The sequence below is a fragment of the Rhipicephalus microplus genome, chromosome 3, assembly GCF_043290135.1.
Source record: "Rhipicephalus microplus isolate Deutch F79 chromosome 3, USDA_Rmic, whole genome shotgun sequence".
NCBI classification, from domain to species: domain Eukaryota; kingdom Metazoa; phylum Arthropoda; class Arachnida; order Ixodida; family Ixodidae; genus Rhipicephalus; species Rhipicephalus microplus.
Window position 1 is genome coordinate 145,196,725 of NC_134702.1, and position 20,362 is coordinate 145,217,086.

At 44.7% G+C, this 20,362-nt stretch overlaps 1 protein-coding gene across 1 annotated transcript in view; it reads right to left on the reverse strand.

Annotated features, from left to right (window-relative positions):
* The window catches only part of LOC142803963 (nose resistant to fluoxetine protein 6-like), a 100,938-nt gene that overhangs the window by 4,478 nt on the left and 76,098 nt on the right, over window positions 1–20,362 (reverse strand). Inside the window, exons 10-15 of the mRNA XM_075890358.1 lie at window positions 19,952–20,117; window positions 8,759–8,838; window positions 5,977–6,090; window positions 4,123–4,243; window positions 933–1,122; window positions 36–178 (exon numbers count right to left, since the gene is read on the reverse strand). Of these exons, the coding sequence (XP_075746473.1) occupies window positions 36–178; window positions 933–1,122; window positions 4,123–4,243; window positions 5,977–6,090; window positions 8,759–8,838; window positions 19,952–20,117 (814 nt within the window). The remainder of the gene's footprint in view (window positions 1–35; window positions 179–932; window positions 1,123–4,122; window positions 4,244–5,976; window positions 6,091–8,758; window positions 8,839–19,951; window positions 20,118–20,362) is intronic.

Below are 20,362 nucleotides of genomic sequence, written 5' to 3' on the forward strand. Positions count from 1 at the left end.
CAGCTACCACAAGTTGACGTATGATCCAAACTCACGACAAATGCTTGAGCAGTCTCGAGATTGTTGCGTGCTGAGAGGACGCCGTGCATGACGATCATCCAGGAGCAGAGGTAGGCACCCAGAGAAAGCCTTCCCAATGCGGCAACAGTACGGCAGCCCAGAAAGTCGTGGACTAGTCCTGAAAAAAAAATGAATAGACCTGAGCAAGGGTTTCAGGTTATGGCGATGGAGAGGCATACTCGACACAAGTAGCGTATGTGTCGTAACTGTAATGTATTAGATATCAGATGGTATCTAAGCACCTTTGCGGAGACGGCTACGTGCTCCCGCGCTTCCGTAGGAACGACCACCCACAACAATTGCGGGTGCCTTCTCTGAGCCACAGTGAACGTGCGACACGATGCGCATAACGACTCATATATCGCTGCAGTGTAACCTAAATGTTGTCCTTGAGGTGTTCGTACGCGCTAAAATACTGTCCTTCCTCCAGCATCCACATCAAGCGAACTAACAGTGTCGCTGTTGGTTTTTTGAGAATGAAGGGACGAAAAAAAACAATTGCGTCAGGAGATGTTGGAGGCTTAGGTGGATGTTACAACGACGTGAGGTCGGCTCGTTGTGGTCAGCACCACATGGTCGGCATAAAATACAAGGCGCTAACATATATTGGCGGAATGAAATGGGTGAGCAGTTCATTACTATTCAATACAGATGCAGAGAACTTTATTAAAAAAATGGCCCAACAGACGATGCCCAATTTGGTTGTGTAGCAGTCGGTTACTGTAATTCGATCGAATTTAGCTCTTTACTTCAGACAAGAATGCCTTGTGTCGCTGAAGTTTATTTCTTGGCTTTAAGACAAGCATTACTCCTTAGAGTAAAGTAACACTTGGTTATTTTCTGTCACATATACAAGTTAGAAGGAGCTGTACCAGATTTCCATGTTGTGGCGGCCCAGAGCACGTAGGCGATGGCCGCGCACCAAGCGAGTCGAATGCCCACGATGAACAGAACCGAGGCGGCCGCCGTTGGGGCGAAGACCCATGACTGCCAGAGGCACGGGTACATGACGCCCCAGATCAGCGCAGCAGCTGACAGAAGCCAGAAGACACCACGGACACACTGCGTCATAATTACGCCGCTCATTACCGGTGAGCCGTAAATGACACAGTCGTAAGACACCTTCTCCCGTCACCATGTCATCAACCACGCAGTAGGTCACTCGTGACACAGCGTCTCTTTGTCTGCATTTCATAAGAAATGACACGCCGTTCTTGATTTTTCTTACAGTATGATTGGCAGCATCACATATCTGCGAAGAAACTGGAGAGATTAGGAAAAAAAACACGCTAAGTCATTGTGCGAGGAGGAGCATGAGATAACAACTCTGGTGACGTACAGCGACTGGAGGGCTGTTTTAAAGCTCCTGAATTAAGGCCTAAACAAAATATGGTACTTGCGAAGCACGACCTGAAGGGCTAGTTGGTAATTCATCTTAACTGAGGTGGGCGAAGAATTGTAGTACAAAAGGAAGACACCTAGACAGTGCGCTGCGTCTAGGTGCTCTCCCTTCGTACTTCATTTGTCGCGCACTACAGTTAAAAAAGCGCAAAGAAACTAGCATACACATACAACTCGCAGTGAACAATGCGAGATGACGAAGCAGCCACTGCGTTGGTGGTTGACATGCTACCTAGCTTGCGCTTGCTTGTATTTCGGCCTCCCGACGTTCCTCGTCATTCCATGCAGTGCGTTTATACGTGAATAACCCCCGTATTCACTCGGCACGCTGCCTTGATTCGAAAATGTCAATTACAGATCCACCTTCCGGCAAAAATGTGCGCTACATATCAGCGATAGCTGGCATCATTTTGTGAGAACGCGCGCTGCATCATTTTAGTCGAGTGGCAGCACTGTGGTCAGTTCTGTCAAATGCTGGCTGGAATTCGAGTTCAGGCTAGTTTCTAAATCGGGGGGGGGGGGGAGTAAATTACGTGACTAATCGAAAAAAAAAGAGGCACAGGAGGCGATGATGACTATAGTTTGGTTTCTGTGTTTGCTTGTGGTACTTAAAAAACGTCAACAAGAGCAACGAAGCACGTCGTTCGCATCGATCGAACTAATATCGAACGTCGATCGCCATCTTGTGCTCTGTGCATGCACAGTGTTCACGGAGTGAAACCTCCCGCCGAGTATCACGGAGTGAAACCTCCCGCCGACCACTGCTAAAGTGTCAAGTCGTAATTTTCACGCCTGGATGGCACACTGTTTTAGCTGCGGGATATTCATGAATTGATAGCGGCATCCATCTTGCGTCGAACGCTTACGGCAACAATCCTCCCCCAACTTTTTTTTTTCAGTAGAGTGGGATAAAACGCCGTAGAAAACGAAACAGGAGGCCAGATTTTTGTACATTTCATATTCGTGCTATTGGTACAGTTGCTGCACGGTTCTGAACAACGAATAGCTTAATATTTCCTTCTTCTCTAATCATTATAAATTATTGAACAGCCCATAATACTGTTGTGGTTAACGTTTAGGGCTATGCAATTCAGGGCTATGTACCTCGCATATTTTATTTCTACGTTCCTGGCTACACTGGCGTAACTTTTACTCGAGTGTCTAAATCAGAGCCAACATTATCTTTAGAGAGTATATCTTCTTATTATGCACTGTCTAAGATTGTGTGTTATTCGCATAGCATGATTCCAAGGCAACCAATATTACATTACAAGAAAGAAAATAAAGTAACCCGTCATTTTATGCGAGTTTCAGCAACAAATTGCAAATGGCATATTACAAAATACTTCATTATTCTGTGGTCAGTCATGCTCTACATTGACATGAAAGGGATAAAAATCATGGGCTCTGAATGTGTGCGCCACTACTTTTCTGGTTGTATTCATTTAAAGAAAAAAAAAGTATTACTTTTGACGTTGGTTCTGGAACACGGATATTCCAACGACACATTGTACGTCGTATAGTGCCTTCACCAAAGTTGTTGGCTACAGTCATAGGTAGCCCAGCGAGGTTAATTGATACTAACTATGCAGAAGGGTCCATTCGTCCAATGAGCAATTTATCTTGTTGTATTTTGAGCAGAAGTACACATCTTGCACATACAAGTTCGAGCCACGCCCGCTACAGAGGACATTCGTCGCGACATGACGTGGTTATTTCGAGGCTCGAGAAACTGCGAACTGTGGACACTACAGCCGACGCACTAAAAATTTTGATGTCGCGTCTGAATCTTTGAGCAGTGCAGGGGGAGAATGCAGAATCACGTTCTCACATATCAACCTGTCACGTAGGCAATGTCTATCATGTTTTGTCATTACCTGTATGTGTGCTTTGTGGTTGCACACGCTTAGACTATGCTGCAGTTATATCGGACCCCCATACAAAAGGTAATATTCTGAAACTGGAAAATGTCAAAAAAAGAGCCATACAGTTCATCTATAACGTTTCCCGATGGAGCTCAGTACGTGACCTGTAAGCTCAAGCTAACCTAACGCCCTTAGCTGAAAGAAACCGCTCATCACGTTTGAATATTTAATATCAGTTAATCAAGCTCCACTTTACCGTAAACCCCAACGAATGGATTTCGTTCTCCTCCGCTTATTCAACGCACCAAAGGCACGAACTAACATTCAGTCTCTTCCGCTCTCGTAACAACTGCTTTAAGTATTCTTTTTTCCCCCCGAGAACAGTAACAGATTCGAATAACCTTAAGCAACATCGTTCAAGCAGCTTCTTTCTGAGCATTTCTATCGTTTCTTGATGGCTGAAAGACGAGCAGTTATTTTTTTATCGTTACTGTCTGTTTGCATCTCTGTTGTCTGTTGCTTCGTTTCATTTGCACCTATATGGTACATGCTTTGCTGGGTCATTCATCATGAGTTTATCTTTAGGGAATGTGGATGTTTTCTCATCATTATTATTATTATCGTTATTATTATTATTAATATTATTATTATTATTATTGAAATCTTCCTGTACGTAAGTTTTTAATGTATTTGCGCTCATGCATTGTATCCCACCCTGCTAAAACTGCCGAAGGGGTTGCAGTAACAATAAATAAAATAAAAGCAGACAAATGAATAGGCGATGGTCATGTCTTACCTTAGAGATGCTTACGTTGCGCACTCTGGTTATCCAGTTGTTGAACAGAACGCCGATGATGAAGGCAGGGGCGTGCAGAAATGGCAGATACACCACTTCACCAAGCATCCTCACGGATTCCCTGGAAATTCAACTGTGTTAGCAAACCTTCAAGTAATTTTTGGCACTGTACACCCGGGCGTGTTCCTCGCTTGACCACAGTGCTTTCGTAAACGTGTACAGACGATGTCGTTTTCATCTGCGACCAACAGCGTACATGTGGTTTGATGCTTATAGGTTATAGAAAGAGTTTAGTGGCACTAGCGAATCTCCGTCGTCAGCCTGCCGCAAGAAAAATGTTCAACACCCGGACTTCACGAGCACCTGTGAGATTTTCACGCTAACAGTTCATTTCTTCTCTTTTTGCGCTCTGCGTTCTCTGTATTATCTATTTTTATCCGCTCTCCACGTCATGCGTCGGTAAACTCAATCATGAATCGACTCGGTTAGGCTCACAAGACTTGGATCGGGCCACGAAGCTGAGTGAGTTTGGTGACCTTGAGTTCGAATGAGTACGGTTGATCAAAATTGAAGTAAAGCAGAGTTCGAATAAAGCCGGTTGTGGAAAGCTTCGGTGAGTCTGAGCCTAAGCAAACCCTAAGGAGCAAATATATTTCATCGGTGTGAGTGAGCTCTTCACTTTTTTTTTTGCTCACAACCCCCGCGTAGGTTGTCCCGCCTCTTCGAAGATTCATTAGGCTGTACGATTATGTGTATGAAGTAGATGCATGTAGCTATACATTACAGGATGTCGTTGCGACCATGAAGTGTTAGTGAATTTACTTTCACAGGTTCAATATATCTGGGCACGTGGAGTAGTTCAGAGAAGGCAGAACTAAACTAGGTAATAAATTTAATATTACTTACGTGGTCGCCATTACAATATAAGAACAAGGAGTGTATTGAGTGTACATTTTACAGCTTTGCTGTGTTTGCAGACTACTGCGCAACTGCGTAGCTGTCAGCTCAGTCATCACACGCACGCACGCACGCACGCACACACACACACACACACACACACACACACACACACACACACACGCACGCACGCACGCACACGCACACGCACACGCAAACACACACACGCACACGCACACGCACAGACACACACAGAGAGAGAGAGAGAGAGATACAGGGTGTCCCACATAACTTGAACCAAGAATTTGAAAGTGAAAGGCACTTAGGAGGCGAATTAAACCAAACGCATACTACTCGCACTAGCCTGTAGATACTCAGGCTATTATGTATTTCTCCACATATTAATTATTATTGTTTATGTATGACCTATATTTTTAATTATGAGCTGGAAACCCATATTATGAACACTGAGATTTAGCGCACTTTCAGAAACCACCGACTAAATTGTTTCCTGTACGATACGTCTACCGCTGTTATTTTTTCCCCGTTGTAAAGAAAGCCCGCGAAATGGGAAAAGAAGCCGTGTGACGGGCCGCGAGCGCACTGCTATAGCGCTGCTATAGTCTGTGTTTACAACGCGGAAAAATAACAGCGCTTGACGTATCGTACACGAAACAATTTATTCGGTGGTTTCTGAAAGTGGTCTACATCTTAGCGTTGATATTTGGGGTTTCCAGTCCATATTTAAAAAAACAGGTAATCAGTAATCATTAATTAATTTGTATGGGGAGAAACAAAAAAAAATAGCCTGATTACCTATACAGGCTAGTGCAAATAGTATGCATTTGGTTCAATTCGCCACTGAGGCGTCTTTCATATTCAAATTGTTGGCTCAAGTTATGTGGGACACCCTATATATGTATATATATAGTTGAAACAGATGCAATTCAAGCGTACATGCTGTTGATGGCCACGGGTGGCTCGTAGCCTCTGACGCCGACTGTGGCAGACACTGCTGCAAGTGCGACAATGCTGATGAAAGTCAGAAAAACACACGTCGTCCTCTTGAATCTGCAAAGTCACACAATACGCCGAAAAGAAAAATTTAGCACATGCGTTTTGAATTGCCCACACGTCTTAGGAGCTTCCTATAGCCCTTATTTCTCTTAGATCACGTGGCGACAAAACCTATGACCCGCATATATATTATAATTCAGGGGGTTTAACGTCCCAAAACCAACATATGATCACGTGAGACGCCGTAGTGAAAATTTTCGGAAATTTCGACCACCTTGGTATCTTTAACGTGTACCTATATCTAAACACACGGGCTTCAAGCATGTTTTTCCATCGAAAATGCAGTCTCCTCAGCCGGAATTCCATCCCACAACCTTCGGGTTAGCACTCGAGTGCCACAACCGCTATATAGGCCACCCCGGCGAGTATGAACCGCATAGCGTAAATTGGTTTACGGTTTATGTCGGCACAAATTCTTTAAAAAACACAATAAAGTGCACCAAGCAAATATTTTATTTGTTGGAATCAGTTTCGCAAAACTGCACCATGCAGGTATTTCTATTTATGGGAATTAGATTTTCATAGAAAAACAATTAGGTTGCTATTTCGGTGATTTTCCTCAATATTTCATTACGACGATATAACACAAAAAAGGTGGTCGTCCGGCAGCACGCATACACTGACTGCAAAATTTTCATGACTATGAACACTAAACATTGTAAATTGCTAGAGATTCACGTTACAATACTACAATATGATTATCAGGGCGCCACTGTGAAATAGTCCAGAAATTTCGACCACCTGGTGTCCTTTAACGTGCACTAAGCACGCCGACCTCTATAGCACACCACCTCCAACCGAATGCAGGTGCCGCAGCCGAGATTCGACGCTGCGAAGTTGGAGTCAGCAGTCGAGTACCATAACAACCGCTCGACACCAGAAAATTTTCCTTCGTATGCACACATATGGACGCTAGCTTAATGCTGGGGTACTGCGGCTACTTAGGTGGGGCCACCTAGCGACGCTAAAATGAACTATTCAAGCACAGAATTGTTATCGCCGAAACCTATACTGGGCACTCGACTTCTGTAAAAGTGTAAATTCTCGGCAGTGACCTAATGGGAGGTGGAGAGGAGGGGAGTGGTTCTTAGGATTGGAAATGAAAATAAAAGGGAACCCTGCAAGGGGGGTGGCTGCAGCTAAGTGCGACACGTCAGCAGTTCTTCACAGGGGAAAGGGGATGGGGCAGGGTAATAGACTAAAGTGAAGAGAGGGAAAGAGAAAGCGAAGGAAGAGGCAGAAAAGAAATGGAAGATATGTAGGGAGGGGAGGGTTGAACTGCCAAATCGTCTGTCAAAATCACGTGGTGCAAACTCTTTAACGCACCAAGTTAAAGAGTAGAACTCTTTAACGTGGTGCGTACTCGCTCAAGCAGTACACTGCCGTTAACAAAGTCCAGCAGCGCAGAGTGAGCACGCTCGATGTCTCGTGGTGGCTGTTTGAGAACAGGAGGTGCTCAGATGTCCAAGGCAGGCTGAGAGATTATTATTGCATCAACATTTTCAGCTATAATTTCTAAACTACACTCGTCGAAAGCAAAGAAACATGTTGCTATAATTGTGTTTTTTTTTAAAGCGTCACAACATATCAGTGTCCTTCCTTCGCTAACTTCACTTACCAAGTGTTCCGCAAACTCCCTTTTCACATATTGCCCCGCCGCGGTCATCTAGTGGTTATGGCACTTCACTGCTACTCCGAAGGTTGTAGGATGGAATCCCAGCTGCGGCGGCTGCATTTTCGATGGAGGCGAGAATGTTTGAGGCGAGTGCATTTAGACTTAGGTGCACTTTAAGGAACCCCAGCAGGTCGAAATTTCCGAAACTTTCCACCACGACGCCTCTCATAATCATATCGTGGTTTTAGGACGTTAAACCCCAGATATTGATCAACTATTTCTTATCTTTTGCGCATAATAGAATAGCGTACACACTGTTTGCGTGGTATGGCAATATGAGAAGCACTCACCATTGATTAAAGGCACTTGAGCGAACTTTAATCGTACCTGTAGAACCGTTCCACAGTTCACTGAATTACCGTGGTGGTAAGATTGGTATTGTTATTACAGTCATTGTGACTCCGAATGAGGAGGTTGTGCAATAATACGGACGCTTTCCTGCTGTAGAACCCCCCATAATAACCCCTGCTGATGAGTTTCCGCCTTGATTGCGTCACATATCGCTGACTGCAACACGCCACTTGTCAAAGTGACGTTCAGAACGTCGATATACGTATTGCATTTGATATCAGCATGTACTGAGACTGCTTGGGCGAGCTTTTTTTTTTTTTGCTCAGAACAGCAGTTAAGACAAAAATCCGCAGTACTTAGGATCATCTTCCAGGCATTACCCTGATGAAACGAGATGGAATAGAGGTGCTATAGCCACTAACCATTCCATCTGCCTGATAAACAGTATTTTCACTTAAGCTGCTCGATTAAACAAGAAATTGCGCGGTCCTATAACATTTGATTTTTCAGAACCATTATGATAACAAAGTACTGTTCGTGTACACTGCATGATGTTCACGTTAAAAAAAAACAAATGTCAGTTGTACAAATGTTCGTCTTCTCAAAGGCACTGCGTGGTTTTTATCAACTACTTTACCCATTCTCGTGCTGTGGTTCATTATTTACAGCTGTATCCTTGAACATTGCTATTCTCACCTTCTTATAAGCACGACGATGCCGGAGAGGGCGACGAATATCTGCATTTCGCAAGATATGTACCACAGTGGACGGTAGCACTGGCATGACATGAAAAGAGAGAATAAAGCGGTACGAATGAATTACCTGCAGCGACGAATAAGAAAAGAAAACATGGCAAGTCCCTCCATCATAACAATCGGTGTAACACGAAAGTGAAGGGTATCTACAAAGAAGTGGCATACTTTATGTAGAAATTATGAGAGTTTATACAGCGTCTATTGGTGTATGGAAGTTACTCTCCTAAAAAAAGTTCATAAAAAGGTAGCAACTGCAAGCAAATAGGTACTAAATGCAGCGCTTGCATTGCTTGAACCATTACTAACCTTTTGCTACCCGTTTACTACCTATGTTAGCACACAGATTGTAAGTGGAATCAAATAGACAGTAACTACAGCCTTTACTAACTTCCTTGCACCGTGACTAACCTTTCACTAACAGGCCGTGAACTATCTAATTTAAAATAGATGGTAACACTTATTTTATTAAGTTATTACTATTAGTGAAATAGTCTCAACGTATCATCTTTATCATGAAAACTAACACAGGAAATATCAATAGATGATGAAAAGATTCTTTTTAAAATTTCGCAAACGAAATATGTAGGCATAGTACTGCCATTTTCAAAACGCAGAACTACAAGCTAATGAACAATAAGCAAGTTCTGCACGCGTTTTAGTAGAGTATTACAACCAACTTAACAGGTGAGAAACAGTATACGTTTATGCAGAGTTAGCGCCTTGGTCATTAGTTCACGTCGTATAAGCACGCGATAACATGTACCATGGCCGCTGGATGAAATCGCACTTCGATCAAGCGGCAGTGCATGTACATGGGTGACCCCTTTGGTATGCACTTATAGTTTCCACAATCAAATTAGAAAAAAAATATATGCGCCAAGAGTCAGACTTTTCAGTCGTTAGTGGTTATAAGCTATTCGCCTTGCCGCTTGTGGTGCAATATATATGCTTTGGGTCTTCTTTGTAAAACAGGTCGAGCGACGTTTTACCGGCACGTAAAGCAGTGTGGTCGCCGCCGGCAATGGTCAGTTTGCGTGCGCTTCTCCAATATACTGTTCGTCATCGTAATAAAAATATATTGCGGATCACAATTATTTCTTGAATATTGGTACCGCGCGACATGGTTTCAAGCAGAAGACGAACTGCTTCTCCGTCCCCTTCGTTTTTCTGAGGCTCGACATACAGGTTACAATAACATACGCGAGTATTTTTTGGTTTCTTGAACGTGCGTGTCGCTGACCCGCAGGGCGCGGGTTCGAATCCCGGCTGCGGCGGCTGCATTTCCGATGGAGGCGGAAATGTTGTAGGCCCGTGTGCTCAGATTTGGGTGTACGTTAAAGAACCCCAGGTGGTCTAAATTTCCGGAGCCCTCCACTACGGCGTCTATCATAATCATATAGTGGTTTTGGGTCGTTAAACCCCACATATCAATCAATCATGAACGTGCGTGTCCTTAGCAGCCGACTATAGTCGGTGTAGAAAACAGATTGAAGATGGAGCTCGGAGGCGAGGAAGAAGAAGCAGCCAGGGTCACGCTCTGCACATTTTTTTTATTGTTCTGTCAACAATAAACCGAAGACGTATCGGTTATGCGGTCTCTCTGGTCCTTCTGAAACATGGTGCCGTGACCAGGAGTGATCTGAAGACAGACGCAGAGACTTCAACCCCATTCGCAACAACGGGTTGAAGAACGAAGCAGTGGCGTCTGGCTCAAGGACGAACCGTCGAGAGAAGGACCACGACCGACGACTGTTGGCGACGCACATAAAAAGGCAAGAGCTCTTTCAACACGTTTTAGGCATGAATAAAGAGGTCCTATCGAAGAAGCGGAAGACGCTTCGAGCAAATGTGACGACGCTTACGAGCGAAATCGATAAGAAGATAGAAGAAGACGCCGATCGAGCGCAACTTATGACGCTTCTAAACCAGATGAAGAGCGTGTCACAGACGCTAAGACAAGTTAACGAACAGATAGAACCGTTCATTGAAGAAGACAGCGCGGAGGCAGAATTTGAAAGAGTTTTGCATTATGAGATGAAGATCGTCGCTGCAACGACAAAAATTGAGGAGCGATTACGCGAGTTAGAACAAGCGACGCAACTGACTACGAGAATAGTCACAGAACAGGCGAGTTCAGTGCAAGGTACTGACCAAATCTCGGAGACGCAAGAGCTTGTTAAGTTGCCACGCCTTGAAATGATCAAGTTTGATGGGAAAAAAACAGCATGGCCAAGGTTTTGGCATCAGTTCGAGACATCGGTGCATAACAGAGTGAATATGCCGAAGAATCAAAAATTTAATTATCTTCTGGCGTCTCTGAGCGGGGAGGCTGCGTCCCTCATAGAAGGCTTGCAGTTTTCTGATCAGAATTACGAGCATGCAGTCGCTCTTTTGAAAGAAACCTTCGGACGAGAAGATAATTTAAAAGAGAACTACATAAAAGAGCTTGCAAATTTGGAAGCAGTGAAGAGTCCTAAAGATGTAGATGGGTTGAAGAAACTCTTCCAAAAGTTGCAAGTGAACACACGAGCACTGCAGTCGTTAGGAGTGAAAATGGATAGTTACGCCACAGTGATAGCTCCTGTTGTAAAATCTGCGCTACCGGTGGATATGGGGATTGAGATGAAAATGAAGGAGTTAAAGAAAGGTGACAACAGACCAGCAACTACGGAATCGAACTCAGCGTCAAGAAACAGCACAAGCAGTTTGAAAGAAATTATGGAGTTTTTAAACATATATATACGCAGCAGAGAAGAAACTCGGGAGGAAAAATACGACGTGACCCAGTCACCGCACAGTATGAGGCGGACTAGAACATCTACGCTTCAAAGCATATCGATTAAGAAATGCATCTTCTGTGAGATGACTGGACACTACACGGAAGATTGCAGAAGAAGCATTACTATGCAACAGAAGAAAGAAGCCTTACAACGGGAAAGAAGGTGCTTCAGATGCACCAGACCTCACCACACGGCGAAGATATGCCGTGCTAACGTACGCTGCAAAACATGCAAGGGAAGGCACGCGACATCCATGTATCGACCACGTACGCCTGCAGGAAAGTCAGCACAGCAGCAAAGCGGGGATGTTGAGCAAGTGCTTAAAAGCGCGCAACCTGACCGGTTAGACACCGGCAAGTCCTGCAACATGCACGCACAGCAGTCTGATGAACAGAAGTGCATACTACTGCAGACAGCCTTTTCGTGGACGGAGGGAGAAGGCAGCGGGTGCTACGCACGGATTCTGCTGGACAACGGGAGTCAGAGGACATTCATCCTCAAAAGCTTGTCAAGAAAACTAGCGTGCAAGGTAAAAAGATCCGAAAGGATTACTGTAGGATCATTTGGAGGAGGAGAGATGGAACTAGACATGAAAGTCGTCGAGGTCAGCGTGAGGAAGGATCCCATCTCGGAGCCAGTCACGATTGAGGCACTGGAGATAGAAGTTATATCCTGTGACGTGCTACCATCGCCACCATTGACAATACACGAAAAATCAAGATCGATGGGAATTCATTTGGCCGATGACAACCAGAAGAAGGACAAAGAAAGAAAAAATATGGAAACTTCTATATTAATTGGAGCAGATTATTACTGGACTGTCGTCACTGGTCGCATTTGCGAGATTCATCCAAAAGTAATGGCAATAGAAACAATATTGGGATGGACGGTCCAAGGTCCTTTAGGACTTCATTGTGTGCCGCTGAAATCATCGACGGTTATGGTACTCAAGGTCAGTGCCAAGTCGGACACGACTGCGGACCAACTGCAGAGATTCTGGGACTTGGAAAACATGGGCATCAAGGAGAACCCAGCAACAAAGATGAACGATGAACATGTGCTAGACTACGTCCGACAAACAATGGAGTTCAAGGCAGGAAGATACCAAGTGCGGCTACCATGGAAGGAAAACGTGACATTGGACGACAACACCACCATTGCAGAGAAGAGGCTTATCCAGGTGACCAAAAAATTATGCAAGGATAAAGATGAACTCCTAGCCTATGACAAAGCTATTCGAGAGTACTTTGAGCAAGAAATAGCAGAAAACGTCGAAGAAGATGCTGGATTCGATATACAGAACAAATTTGTATACTACATGCCGCATCAAGCAGTAATCAAGAAGGACCGAACAACGACAAAAATACGGATCGTCTTTGACGCATCGTCAAGCCAGAATCCAGGTGAATCCTTAAATGACAACTTGGAAAAGGGGCCAAACCTAAACCCCGACATCACAAGCATGCTGATGAACTTTCGACATCACAAGATCGCTATGTCAGCCGACGTGGAAAAAGCATTCTTGCAGATCAAGATACATGAAAATGACCGAGACGCACTGCGATTCATATGGTGGGAAAGAATACCCAGCGAAGATATGCCAACCCCGAAGATAAAAACGTGGAGGATGACGAGGGTTACTTTCGGAACTACACCAAGTAGCTTCCTTCTAGCGGCCACGATTCATCGACATTTGGATAAATTCGAAGAAAAATATCCTGCAGTTGTGGCGCAACTCCGGAAAGGAATCTACGTCGATGACGTTTTACTAGGAGCCGACGAATACTCGACATCGACAAAGATATACAAAAAAGCACGAGATATTTTTCGCTATGCGGGAATGAATTTAAGAAAATGGATTTCAAATGACGACGAGCTAAGAAAACACTTTGATGAAGAAGGAGAGGATCTGGATCGAGGGATAAGAAAAGAGGGACAAATCAAGATTTTGGGACTGAAATGGAATTTCGTAGACGACGTGTTGAGCTTTCCCGACACTACATGGCGAAATGACAAGGACACGAGACAACTCTCAAAAAGACAGGTTTTGCAGGACACGGCAAAGCTATATGACCCTTTAGGTTTTTTGACACCATTTTCAGTCAGAGCAAAAATATTGCTGCAAAAAATTTGGATGGATAAACTGAAATGGGATGACCCGTTACCAAGCCAGCATAGATCAACTTGGAAGGACTGGTCGGAGGAGCTTCAGCACTTAGATGACTTCACCGTTAACAGATGCTATGACAACAAACAAGCTGAAGTGAAAGCATCGACTCTGCACGTGTTCTCCGATGCGAGTCCAATGGCATATGGAGCAGTAGCATACATTGTAACAGAATACTCCGATGGAAGCAATGAAGCAAATTTAATCATTGCAAAGGGTAGAGTCGCTCCAATCAAAAAGATCACACTAGCAAGATTGGAGTTGTTGGCGGCCACAATATCAGTCAGATTGGCCAGTCATATAACCGAGAATTTCATCAGGAAACTGAGGAATGTGAAATTCTGGACTGACTCTCAAATTGTGTTATGCTGGATAAAGTCAAACAAGACGAAAGATCTGTTTGTTCGCAACCGCGCAGCAGAAAAACAGAGCGTCACGCAAATGTACAAGAAGGAGATGTACTTCTGCTTGGAGAAGCGCGAAAAAGAACTCGGTGGAAACTCTGCAAGATCGAAAAGATTTTTCCAGGCAAGGATGGACTAGTGAGAACATGCTTGCTTCGTACACCTGAAGGAAAATTAGTCAAGAGGCCGATTCAACTGTTGTATTCGCTCGAAGGTTGCTTCGGTTGAATCTGGCCGGCGGGAAGATGTAGAAAACAGATTGAAGATGGAGCTCGGAGGCGAGGAAGAAGAAGCAGCCAGGGTCACGCTCTGCACATTTTTTTTTATTGTTCTGTCAACAATAAACCGAAGACGTATCGGTTATGCGGTCTCTCTGGTCCTTCTGAAACAGTCGGCTCTCAAAAAGCGGCTTCGTACAGCGCCATTCTGTGTTCTGCATTTCCTGGTAAGTGAAAGGAAAAACAAACACGCGAAGCGGCAATAATGAGTCCTTGGATCACTGATGCACACATCGGTGCACGTGGCTGCCTGACATGCGGGAACGCCGCGACAGGAAAGAGAAGATCGCCGTCATGTAAGCCGTGTACTTCAAGGACGGCAGCGCCCCACCACAGAAGAAGAGAAGACAAGAAACTGATGGGGTGTTCAAACACATTGCTTGGGAACACACCGCACTGATATGAAACTGCTAGCGCCACACGTGCAGAGTTGTTTTAGAAAGAAAAAAAAAACTCCATGACCTCACTTTTCGCTGATCGTAGCCGACAAATGCGACACACATTCGTCGAAACACAAAATAATCAAGCCAGATAGTATGTGCATGATGTGATTGTAAATTTCTTATTGAACAGCACTGTGGTGTCACTTTTCGTTTCTTATTCATTTTTCCCCAATGCGAACCACAATACTGTGTAACATGCCTGACTACACGACTTTATACATAAGACCTTGTGTGAGTAATCTCATAATGCATGTTCCATGCTTGCTAGTGCTGTCTCTTTTTGTATTTTTTACTTGCAACATAAACAAAATAATTTTTAGTACTGAACTTCTCCTTAATATGTGATCTGCTACATACTGCTCATGCATATTGTGTAATGAAACTAGTTCGGAAATTTTCTTTCATACTGTCTCAGTCAAACACGATGCAATAGCGCGCTACAGGGACATTGCCAGGAAGGAGGTTAGAAGAAACGCTTTGCCGTTTAAAGCAAGGCTAACTCGCGTTCGAACGCGCCGTTATAAAGTTAGATTGAGAAAAAAAGGAGACTAAAGTGCTTTTTGTGAGAAAAACATCCAAGAAAACGACAGATCATGCTTTGTTTAATCTCATAATATGTACCTGGAAGCAATCTAAGGCGCTTGCCTTCACAAAGATCCGAGTTTTGGGGACAGCAAGAGAAAAATGAACATGTGACGGAGATCGGTAAATGACTTTTGGAGGATTGATGGCAGTATTGTAGACAGGTGTAGAGAAGCCGCCGAACACTTGAGACTAACGAAATGGCATAGAATACAAATTGATAACGTAAAACTAAGCAAGCTAAGATATCAGTTGGCATTTCTTTTTTTAAAGAAAAATTCATTTACTTCAGCTAGGCAATGCATTAAGCACAAACGAAAACTAAGCATAGTAGTTGACGGATCATCGCATTTATTTACAGCGAACGCCCATGACAGTGATACATTTATGCAGAAAGGTAAAAGCAAGGGCACATGACCAGACATACAGATGAACGAGGAGGTTTCAGGGTGGTGACCAGGACAGTGCTAAGGTGACTGGATTGGACAGCGCTAAGGCGACTGCAGAAGGAAGTCATTGGGACTCCTTTTGCTTGCCCCTTCTTTATGCAAGGGAGTCGACCATGAAATGAGAAAGCCTCAGGTTATATTCGCGCGTCAACTATGCGAGGTCTCAGCCAGCACAGGAAGGCAAATCGCCTACGATTACGACGGCATACGCACTCCAGGTCGCGAATACGGATGACCTTGGCTGCTACGTGGGCAATCGCGTTTGCGTGTGTAGGCAATTTGTAACGCTGACTAAACGACGAGCGGGTGCCGGGCCTACAGTGTAAGTGCGCCATAATCTGAGTGCGTTCGACTCGTTTGCACGGTTCCGCGACTTGTCTGTGTAACAGGCGAGACGATATCTTCGAAAATTTCCGTACTAATCCCATACCCGTTTCGACGCGCCAGTCCACGAGTTATCGCTGTAGAACAAACACAAAAGAACAATACAAAATAAAATGCTACTTGAACGAAAGACAGGTAAATGAACTATTCACTTGCACGCATTTTAAAAAAAATCCTGATCCCCCGACGAAGTGCATTTTGCCCTAGCGCGTTTAAGATCAACGAAATATTGTGCAGAGCGCATTTCAGTTCTACGAACATATTTTATGACACCACCCAATGGCACCCACATCATATTTATCGCAACCACAGTTTCACTATAGCATAGCTTTGTCGTGCTCTTGACGACATGGTCCGCTTCACGGAGCTTGGGCTTTAGAGAACCATGTCGGCTGTGACTATCGCGTTGAAACATGCGCCACCCTGTCTACAGAAGAGAGGTTAACGAGCGCTTTGCTCCAGGAAGCAGAAGACGAGAAAGGAGTGGTATAGTAAAGATGGAATCCATGTTGAAGGCGCTCGGCTGCTGGCCCGAAGGTCGGGTGTTCAATCCCGGCCACAGCAGTCACGTTCGAGGTCGAATGATTGCGGCTCGAGTTCTGTGCCGTGTCAGTGCAAGTCAAAGAACATATGGTTGAAATTGACGTATCCCTCTTTTACGGTGTCTCATAAGCATATCATGATTTTGGGACGTAATGTACTACATATTGTTATTATTATAAAGACTCAACTACGCCATCGCTCGCAATGCAATATGGGCACAAAAAAGTGCTTGCAGGTTATGTATTCCAACTGAGGGAATGCTTTGTTGCTTACAAACAAACAAATAATTGCCAACAAGATGCAGAGAACGTAGCTGCCGGCAGGGCCGTAGCTAAGAGATAGTTGGAGGGGTTCTAAAACCCCCTGAAATTTTTTCGCACTTTAACTTTTCTGGTGGTACAATAGTATATACACGTACTGGCATCGACCAGCAGCTGCCAAAGTTTGGCGTTCAAGCTCATCAACATCCCCGCGAAAAAAATTCCTGCGCGCAGCTCGGGGTCTCTCAAAGCACTAACACTATCTTCTAGTGCACGCGTCCTCTGGCACCTGCTGTCAAGTTTTCTGTCCCTATTCGCGATATGCCTGGAGCGAAGCCAGGGACTGGTTAGCTCTTTCACGGTACACTTGACCCTGTGAACACTCTTGATATGAACACCTCTTCCGGTGATGTCGTGTTAGGTTCTATAGTCACGTGCGACGCGGTTAGGCAACAAACACCACTCAGTTTAACCAGTGGCATAGTCAACTAGATAGGGTTCTGGGATTCTATTTCATCGCGATAGTACCCAGCCCTGTACTATAAATCTCGTGACGGGTACAAACGACCACCCCAGTCATTCAGTGTAGTCAGAAGGCAGCAGAATTTCCCTCTGCAGTACCCACTTTTACAACCTGGAGCAATATAATAATTCTTTCGCCGAGGTTTCTCCATCTTACTTAGTGTTACTTTAACCACACACACACACACACACACACACACACACACACACACACACACACACACACACACACACACACACACACACACACACACACGCACACGCACACGCACACGCACACACGCACACACACACAGAGAGAGAGAGAGAAATGCCCCGTGTACTCAGATTTGGGTGCATGTTAAAGAACCCCAGGCGGTCGAAATTTGCGGAGCCCTCTACTACGGCGTCTCTCATAATCATATAGTGGTTTTGGGGCGTTAAACCCAACATGCCCATCCATCAAAAAAAAAAAAAACTTACCACGTACAAGCTACTGCAATGGTTAGTGCCGGTTGTCAAAACCACGGTTACACAATGGTCAAAACACAAGCTGCTGTGCTGAGGCTTCCGAATAGAGGCACAAGGGCGCTACCACGCCACGCTCAAAGATTTCAGCGTGTTTCGCCTCACCGCCGCTGCTTGTTTTTGCTATCCACTCGTCCTACTACACCTGGCTAGTTCACTGTACTTGTGGGTAGTTGCTAACCATAATTCGTATGCTCAACTCCTTCCCACGTACTACGTGCTTCCTACGTACTACGTGCTTCCTACGTACTACGTGCTTGCATTCGTTGAGTGCCACTAACGGAAATCACGTTCGCCTTGAAATGTCAATGCACACTCGTTGGACATGGCAAAGCGGAGAGGTGGAACTAGGTTGGCTTCTACCTGAGCTCTGTCTTTTTAGATGCGGAGCATCTAATACTCGAGGCTTGTAGTGCGGCGCCGTCCGCAAGCTTCCTCCTCCTTCTTCCACCATCTGTGCATCCCTTCCTCCTCTACACACCGCGCGCGCTTCACTCCTCCACCATCTGTGCACCCTTCCTCCTCTACACACCGCGTTCGACATCTACAATTCTCCTGATTCTCCAGTGGACGCGCATGCGCCGTCGCGCTTCGAGAACATTCAACAGCTGACAGTGCATGCGCCGTCGCGCTGTATATATACTCAAGGTCGGCGCTCGCTCGCTCAGTTGCCGCTCGTCGGTTGGTTTGTACGGCGCGTCGACGTCCAAGGTCGCGGTGAAATGAATTCCAACGAATCCACAAACACAATGATCGACGTCCCTTCGACCAGCGCCGCCCTTTCGCATACGTGTGTACGTGTTCACTCATTTAACACCCCCTCCTACAACCACGTTAACCAATTTAGCCATCGACCCAAGTAAGTCGCAATTTAACACCCCATTTCACAACCACGTTAACCAATTTAGCCATCGACCCAAGTAAGTCGCACTTTAACACCCCGTTAACCAATTATATGCTCCGCATCCTCCTCAGTGTTCCCCCGAGGGAAGCTGCGGGCAATTTTTTTTCATGTTCAACTGGTTCACCGATATCCACCAGAAATGGTTCAAGAATTTACTTAGGTTTTTTTCTCGGACACTGCCACAGAGCCTAAACAGCAGCAGACCGGAATCACCTGCGTGCATAATTGATACAGTCGATGTAGCTACGATTAAAAATGTCGCATCAAACATGCTGTTGCAATACGCGTTTGTTTCTGCTGCGCAATCCACTTCACATGATGTTCGCCTATATCCGTCACAAGATTTTTGTTATTGTTATGTATACTGCTTCCATTTTACTGTTATTATTGTCTATGCTTTCTTTTTGGTATGTATGGTCCCCCGTTCTGCAATGTATGTATGTTGATGTTAATAAAATATTTATATTATTACTAAATAAAAATAAATATTAAATAATAAAAATATTAAATAATAAAAATATTAAATAAATAAAATTGCAGAAAACTGCATGGTCGTATATTTTACCTGCTATTATGAACACATCTTTCACTGCATGACAGCAGCTCGGAATCGAGAGTACACTTTCACATATAATAATTTTTTTCCCGAAGGACACCGACGTGGTACTGCGGAGATTCATTTCTAAAGCGTTGCGATCTATCAGAAGCATCAGGAAGTGAATTCATCGCAAGGCTTCCGTTCTGCAAATAAAAGGAAACAAAAAATGCCATGCACCTTGATGTATGGCAAAGTGTGTTATAATGTAAGCGCCTTCCAGCACTGCAGAAGCGTCTCCACTAAGCTGCCACTTCCTTATATATATAGAGTAACCCGCGAAACATGGGTAAACTTAGTAAAGGCGAGCACTCACCACGTCATCGTGTCCGTGCAAGTTGTTGAGGTGCACGACCACGAAGCCCCATCGCCTGCGGCAGACATCACTGAGACGCGGCAGAACTCGGTCAGCAGCTGGACCGTCCACGAACAGCGGGTAAAGCACGAAAGCACCAAGGGTGAACAGAGTAGACGCCGTCAGCCTGCGTGCGGATTAAGTCACACATAACCATAACTAGATGTAGCAACAGATGGCACGAATTATACTAAAAAATGCCAGATCCTACGAACAGTGGGAATCGATGATATGTGAAGCACGAATGAGAAACGTTGATGTGTCAATTTAAAATCAGCACAACGTTACGGGGTGGAGGTAAATGATGCCATCATGACTTCCATGCCATGATTATCATGTTTGGATGTGTCGTTTACCTTCGTCATCTATTCA